The following is an 8,519-nucleotide window of genomic DNA, read 5'->3' as shown; positions in this document are numbered from 1 at the left end:
AACAGCAGTATTCTTAAAAACATTTAGTTGCTGGTCTTGATGTTGGTAATAATGTGTGTGACGATCACGTTTGTTATTGCGGAGAAGTGAGCGTGGTATTTTTGTTTTAAGGTTTTAGAAATTTAGATTGTCTTCATCATCATCGAAATTGTAATATAAAATTAAAGTATAACGAAATACGTAAAATGCAACACGATGATGTAAGTAAATATATAATATTTTGTTCCTGCTGCCTTGTATATTAACATGTGCGTCAGTAACCTCAAAATTTTGTTTTGTATAATATACTTTTTTATCCCGGATTTAAGTATTTGCATACATTTGAAGTGCAATGCATTATTCTGCCACAGTGTTATATAAGGTATGTTCTGTAGTTTCGTGAAGTGTGAATGAATAGTTTGTTTTCATAATTCCTGTTGTATTCTTCCTTTAAGGTCGTCTGGAGTATCATTAACAAGTCATTTTGCTCATTCAAAGTGAGGTATGTACAGTATTTTTATGTCAGATTTCTTTGCATAATGTGCAAAAAATGAACGCATATAGGACTGGTCATGAGTAGAGTAGAGTAGAGTTTATTTACATTCCATAGATCCTTCTTAGGACTCAACCAAAGGATGTAGAACATTTCATTTCATACAATATACATACACTTCACAACTTTCAACACAAGTACAAGAACGTATTTCACATATCAATGTACATAAATTTCAGATTCTGCAATACAAGTATGAAAAATAATTTTACAAATTAATATACATAAACCTCAGAATTTTAAATATAAATACATGTCTGTGTGCATGATTCAACTAGAGAATTACTTGATGGATTTGGACGAAATTTGGTATGGACAGAAAGATTTGTAAGGTGGGATCAACATTAACACTATTTAGAGTAGGGTCGTACAGTGAAGGTTATAGATTTTTGGAAAATACAAAACTTCGATTTTATAATTCTTTCTATAAAGAAAAGTAACTATGGTGGGTGCATGAAAGAAGAAGAAAAACTTTGATTTGAGCAGGATTCGATCCTGTTACCCCATGTGTATGAGACCAGTATGCTGCCACAGGGTTAATGTGCTTTATAATGTAACAGTATTTATTCAGATAACATAAAGAAGACATTAACACCCTTTGACTAATATAGTTAGAAACTAAAGTTGTAGGAAGTAAGGTAACTGATATTATCTTTTATTAACAATTCGGAATTTGCGAAAAATGTGTGTATACAAATATTGATTATACCTTTCTGGCCTAGTTTCCAATCAGAAAATCACATTAGTATAAATCTTAAGTAAATTTTGTCCTTTGGGAATTAGTATAACTATTAAATTTACATCTCTAACAGAATAAAATTGTTTGGATTCTCATTTATTATATTTTTATTGTTTTATGTTATTTTTGAAAATCTGTGTGTCTGTCAGCGCCATACAGTATCATGCAAAATACAAAATTTGCTGGAAAATGTGTTTATGATAAAATATAATTGGAAATATGTCAGTTTCTGGAATATTATATTTCTGTGATTTTACAAAATTTGCAGTTCTGTAAAACTTTTTTTTATTATTGTTGTTATCCACTACATGGCCGTTGCCCATTCTGATTCCATCAGCATCAATGATTTTGTCTGTCCACCTTGTTCTTCATTTACCCAAACTACTACTGCATATGTCAGTAAAGAAAACTTACTGAAAAGGGAATGTATATATCACCTTGGTTATGTCAGAAAGAACAGCTTACTAAAATTTCAAGATAATACAGTACCATTTTCTGTAGGGCTGTGTGTGTGTGTGTGTGTGTGTGTGTGTGTGTGTGTGTGGAAATGGATTCAGTTGTATGTGAATTGTTTGCAATACTATACTTTTCCTCTTACAGTACTACCAGTCAACGGTTCTGCAAGAATGAATATAACTTCAGTGGTCTGTGCACTCGTTCATCGTGTCCGCTAGCAAATAGTCAGTATGCAACAGTTAGAGAAGAAAGTGGTATAATTTACCTGTACATGAAGACAGCCGAGCGGTAATTTACAACCATTACATGCTTGCTATGGTATACTTTCCTCCCTCAAGGAAGAAAGTTGTCCTATGAGATCACCATACTGTATGTTCACATTCCCCCTATTTGTTCATGTTACAGAGCAACAGGCCATTAGTTGCTGGCTTTTCATTACAGAGGAAGTTAGTGTCATATATTTTCAGAGCAGGTAATAGTTGCATTAGCATTAGCATTAGCAGTGGTCTCTTGATTGGCTCTGTGACTTTTGCTAATTCTACCTCCTCTCTTCCTATACCTTGTCCAGCAGGCCTGAAGACCACAAATCTGAACATATTAATTTAAAGTTTTGTTCCTGCATTTTTTCAGTAGCCACATTCAACTTTTCAGGTGGAAGTGTAAAGGAAGTATGTGCAGGTTATTGAGACATGATTTGTTTTACAGAGCAGCATTCCCTAAAAACACATGGGAGAAAGTGAAGTTATCAAGAAACTTTGAGAAGGCAATCTATCAGATAAATGAAAACATGTTGTATTGGCCAAATTACATGAAGTCAAAATGCAAGCAGAGATTTGTGAAGATCACTCAGTATCTAATCAGAATGAGGAATCTCAAATTACGACGAAAGTGGGTATTTTGTTAGTTATTTTGATGTAGTTTTATCTAGATGCTTCCTTATATACTGTAACATATGAATGTTAAACTGAAATAACATTTAAATGTTTTTGTAACTAAACATATTCCAGGGAAATTTTAGTTTATTAAGTATGTAAGGATTTAATACTGTTGTACATGTGATTTCAAGATATACAATTCTTGGTTTATTTACCTGTGGTTTTTAAGATGATTATGATGAACTGGAAAAGATTTATAAGGCTTTATCCCAGGATTTGCCTGGAGGGCTAATAATACCAAGTAATAACTAATTATACCTTTTAATTTAGAGGAGAGGTGCTATATGGCATTTGGAATTTGGAATATCAAAGAAACTTGTTAGGTTAATTGGGATGTGTATGGATGAGGTATTTAGTGGAATTCGTATAGGTAACCTCTCAGATCAGTTCCCAATGCTTAGTGGCCTAAAACGGGGATGCTTTTTCCCCAGTGCTTTTTAATTTTGTTTTAGAACATGTTATCAGGAAGGTCATAGGGAATCAGGAATGGCTCTAATTGGATCGTCTTCACCAGGTACTTGCTTCTGATTATGTTAATTTTGTTTGGGGATGGTGTGGGTACCATAACCAAGAATGCAGAAACTCCTGCAGTTACCTTGAAGGAAGAATGTATATTACAAGTGTTTGAAAAAAGGTGCTCAGGAACATATTTGGACCTAGGAGGGGTGAAATAAATGGGGAATTTAGAATATTGCATAAAAAGGAGCTGCATGAATTGTACAGGTCACCTAGCATAGTAAGGATAGTGAAATCTAGGAGGCTTTGATGGGCTAGGCAAGTAGTACACATTGGGGGGGGGGGGGTTTGTGAGGCAAGGGGTGCATACAGAATTTTGGTGAGAAATCCTGGAAAATGACCACTGGACAGACCAAGCAGGAGGTGGGAGGATAATATCAAGATGGATCTATGGGAAATAGGAGTGAAGGTTAGCTCTGAGGATGGGAAATGGATGGAGTTGCGTCAGAATCATGTCCGGTGACTGGCTTTGGTGGTGTTGATGTGGAACCTGTGGGTTCTGCTGTCAGGGAGTTAGTTATACCCTTTAATTTATTCAGATTTTCCTCATCCATAAAGTATAAAGAAAAGAAAATTACCGATTGAGGGATAGAGGAAAATCATAAAGAAGTCTAGGCCAAGATTTGAATCTAGTGAATCAGAATGTTGTGTATGCCATGATGTCAGCAAGCCTGAGTAGTTACTGCAGGGTGATTCATGCAAACATGAGTTATCCCCTTCCCCACCACAGCAGGAAGTAAATTCAGGCAGCTGATGTGCATGAAAGTGTCTGCTAGTTTCTGGCTGGCAGCAGCTGGAAGATCCCAAGAGCTTGCAGGGACATTTTTGTAAAGGAAAAGCAGAGTTGAGGGACAGGATATTTTCACTGTGGAAGAAGTATCAAGTGACTGTACAATGACTCAGTCTCTATGTGAAGGCTAGTGGTTACAGGCTTGCATTGCTATGTGCTTGAGTAAAGAAGTGAAAAAGAGAACAAGTGTGATCTAGCTACCAACAAACTGAAAGTCGTGAAGGGTAACTAATAGAGAACAGTTATTTCAAGCAGTATTATTTTAGTTGCTATAAGTGGAGTAAAGAAATAATGAGTTGTAACAGTATGTGAAATAAATCCATGTTTATTGTAAATATCCAAAGTGTCATCATTGCCATAAATTAACAGTGTGAAGCAAGAGTTGTAAGAACTCAGCCACAACATTCAGAATTTTTATAGTAGACATGACAAGATCAAGGATAGAGATAGATTCACATAGGAAATGTAGGGGCACAGAAAGAATATACAGTTGTTGGTAGTTTTGTCATCCTATATTATTGGCACTGCTGTTGCTCTTAACACACTTCACTCAGCTATAATATCAGGACTTTTAAAACGTAGATGATGAAAGATATATTTCAGCTGTTACATTTCTACTAAGTTGTATATAAATGTATATAATTAGTTGAGATGGTGCTAAATCTGGGGCAGCAATAACTGACAGTGTGATTTACCTGATAAAGCCGTGCTCTAAACAGATTTTAGAAATCAGCCTGTAAGTGGGATGCATTAAATGTATCATGCCAACACAACTTCACATTAATTTTATACACTGTTGTAGGAAGAAGTTGGTGCCTCTTCAGCGCAAGATTGAAGTGCGAGAGCGAAGGAGAGAAGCTAAAGCTTTGATTGCTGCCCGGCTGGACACTGCCATTGAGAAACAGTTGGTGGAGAGACTAAGGAGAGGCGTGGTGAGGGACCTCTTTAGTTATCAATTACATTTGAAGAGTATTATGTAATATAGAAGTGCAAGAAATTAATTTGCAACCAGCATTTATATTTCTTTTCATGTGAAACAGGAGAAAATCTCTGATTTAGTTAAAGGTGCAAGAAAGAGAGCACTGCCTTCAAAGATGTGAGAGCAGCCATATTTCAGAATATTATCAATAGCAGACTGACTTGGACTTAATTCCAAGTTATGTCTGTTCTTTTTAAGTGATAAAGTCTTGTGCTATACATTGTGAACGTATATTACTGATTAATAACCATTTGCTGGTTTTATTGTATACAGCCTTTGTAAAAGCATTGTACATGGTGGATACATTTGAAAGAACTTTAATGTTGTGTGAATGTATTGTAGTACAAAAGTTTTTCTTGTGTGTTATAAGTAAATAATCATAGAGCCTTCAAATCATCTGTTAGTAATGGACACACTGTGTCTGTCATGTCATGGTGCTCTTATAATGAGAATTGTCATTTCTGTACTACTGAATATAAATTCTTTGAATACAGAATTAAAGTAACTTTGGTACAGTAATAAAATTGTTATACAAAATTGGGTAGTTGCATTAAATAATTTTCAGAGATGAAGTACACTGTGCTAATTTCTCAAGGACTGATTTAGCTTATGATCAATATGTACCTGATATATAAAAAATTACATTTCCTGTTTCAAGTATGGAGACATCTACAACTTTCCACAAACAGCTTTTGAAAAGGCACTGGAAAAAGAAGAAGTGGAAGAGGAAATTATTGATGTAGAGGAAGAGGCGGAAGAGGTAAAACCTCCAGTATTATTCTCACCTTTCACTGCTACCTATTTCCACTTTTCTGTGAAGATCGTTGTGTCCTAAGAATGACTACCTGTACAGAGACACACACACTCAGAATTTCCATCTCTAAACCATTTATCAGTACAAACTTTAGCCCAGACAAATGAAACACATTTAAAAAAAATCACTACATGGACAGCAGTATTGGAAAATAGAGGAATTGTTTAATACTCTTGATCTGTTGTAATACAGACACTTATTTTCTCGTGACCCTCTTTCAGAGATAATGATTTTTCTTTGAAGGAAATTTGACATCAAAAACTAGGTATGTTTCCTTTTCAGAAAATTGTTGATGTGGAACAAGAAGTGGAAGAAGAACTGGAAAAAGATAGTATTTCAGAATATGTAATGATGAATGATGATGAAGATGTTGATGCTGATGACAGTGATGTAGTTGGCACTGATGCAGAGGTAAATGTGAAGTCCCTATACATTACTATTATTGATTGATTCTTAGGTTACTTAATTATGATTTTTTAACTGCAGCTATTATATAGCATCATACAAGGTGGGAAGATAATTGTGAATGGTGAATAGAAAAACGTTTTGAGTTATGGTTTATTTATATGGAAAGACTGCAGAAAACCTTAGCTAGAATAAGTAATGGCTTCGCCAAACTTCAGATCAGGTATCTCCCAAATACGTTTCTAGAACATTGGTGTTATACCAGCTTAAGTGATACAAAGATAAGGAGTAGTTCATGTAGCAAATGTTATGTAATGCAATAATGGTCATTCAGAATGTTAAAAAAATTAACTCTGCCCACTCATGAGTCATTGTATGCAATAGTTGCTACAAACAAAAATGGTACTTCTTATCAGAATAATCAAAGAACTATGTTATGGCTGCAGAGGATAGAGTCTTACTACAAAATTTTATTACAATGGAAGCCATTGAAAATTGATTGTTCTTGCAAAGATACATGCATTATTTGTCAAATAAGAGCAAATGAACTAGAATGTTCTATTAAATGTACATGAATCCTTTATGGGGTGATTATGTAAATTTTCCTTTATTGGCCATGCCTAAAGCTTGCAGTCCATCTGGCTGTGTGTTGCAGTAGCATACTGGTAAACCATTTAACCCCAAAGTTAAAATCCAGCCAACAGCCCTATAGTATGGGGATTTGAATCCCCTATTTCCATACATTAAATGTTAGGCATTCTTTGTACAAGTGTTCATACTTAAAGTATTTCAGTGACATTTGGCCTGGACATCATGCCAATGGAAGCAGATTTTCATTTTACAAGTTTTCTTCACACCACTTTTAGTATCAAATTCTTGATAATCGCTAATTTGATTATGACTGTTATGTTATTCTACTTCTGCAAAATTTCATTTATGCAGTCCAAAATTGATGCAGTATTGTTAGCACTTGTCTTTCTGCATCATATTGCATCCTAGGGAACTTCTAGAAGTTGAAAGGTTTTTATGATGTACTTTGTTCTTGCAAAGATTGTCTTCATAATATTTTCATTTAATATTTGTGTCTAGTAAAATTGTATTATATTATAATTAAGGATCCACATCTTGTGCCATTAAATATTATATTTTTCCCAGGAAAATGATTCTTCAGGTGAAGTGACTTACGTAAATGATGAAGACTTTGAAATGTCAGAAACTTCAGATATTGAGGTATGTGTGTATTTGTGTTGGAAAATTTAATTCTGCTTAAGATAACCATTTTCATTCCCAGAGCATTGCATATGGGATTTGTGTTGGACAGTTTGACACTGTGGTAGGTTTTTCCCTCCAAGTACTTGACATTTCTCCTGCCTGTCATTGGCTTATCTATGCTCTGTATTAATTTATGAAATGTGCAAATTGGTCCAGCCAGCCAGCATGTCATTACTGTAGTTCCTGTTTTGGACTTATGCATGTGATTTGATGCAGAATCAAGAAAGTTAAGTTTAGTCTAGCTTGGACACATTATGGTGGTGGAAGTTGGAACAGCATTGAATCACAGTTACAAAACAATTATTTTCAATAACACACTCAGTACTTGGATGGGTTAAAAAGAGCAAGGTGGCATCGTCAAGAATGTTTTCATGTGCTTCCATTGAGAAAGAAATGAAATACAGCAAAACAGCAAGAGAAATTGTTGTCACTTGTAAATCATAACACAGGCTAAAAGTATGTCATACATGTGATATTCAAGTCATTACACATTTAAATTCCAGGATGTTACATCTGCAAAGATGAAGCCAGGCACATCATATAAAGGCACAAAACAACAGAAATCAAGACCCTCAAAGCCAGCGGCATATAGGAAGAGTGAGAGACCACATGTTGAAATTGAGTATGAATATGAATCTGCAACCACAAGAGACAAAAGTAAAATTTTGTACTGAAATTAAAATAACTGTTGGTTATAAATATAAGAATAAACTGTAATTTGTTGTACTCTTACAAAAATTATAATTTCACACCTCTGAGGAATTCTAAAATGCCATACTAAAGTAATTCTTATCCTCTTATAATTTGCCCTTTTCCTGTTTTGTGATAGAAATATTTGGGGTTTTGCTTTTCCTTCTGTTTCCATAGGTATCAGTAGCTGATAGTTTTTCAGATCACCTGTCACAGTTCCCAGTCACATTACCATTTTGTTTACTGATCTTTATACCATTTGCATATCCTATCATGATGTGTAATTTTTAGTACCTGGTAGCCCAGTTCATGTCACAGACAAGACACTTGATAATATCATTTACAGTGAAACACCTGTTTTATATTCTTCATTTTGGCATCTCAGCTGCGT

General features: G+C 34.7%; 1 protein-coding gene across 1 annotated transcript; it reads left to right on the top strand.

Moving 5' to 3' along the window:
• The first annotated feature begins 1 nt into the window (after position 1).
• Rbm13 (RNA-binding motif protein 13) lies at positions 2 to 8,164 on the top strand. Its single transcript, XM_022081001.2, has 9 exons — positions 2 to 200; positions 435 to 481; positions 1,872 to 2,015; positions 2,433 to 2,615; positions 4,771 to 4,900; positions 5,606 to 5,707; positions 6,044 to 6,172; positions 7,322 to 7,396; positions 7,942 to 8,164. Exons 1-9 carry the CDS (start codon positions 186 to 188, stop codon positions 8,110 to 8,112), a joined length of 996 nt encoding a protein of 331 aa, XP_021936693.1. The 5' UTR covers positions 2 to 185; the 3' UTR covers positions 8,113 to 8,164.
• The last annotated feature ends 355 nt before the right edge of the window (positions 8,165 to 8,519 follow it).

Source organism: Zootermopsis nevadensis, unplaced genomic scaffold (assembly GCF_977971745.1).
Source record: "Zootermopsis nevadensis isolate Lab colony 2312 unplaced genomic scaffold, Znev_1.0 Znev_ptg000061l, whole genome shotgun sequence".
NCBI classification, from domain to species: domain Eukaryota; kingdom Metazoa; phylum Arthropoda; class Insecta; order Blattodea; family Termopsidae; genus Zootermopsis; species Zootermopsis nevadensis.
The sequence above is the reverse complement of the archived record's forward strand: the minus strand, read 5'-3'. Positions and strand labels throughout refer to the sequence as shown.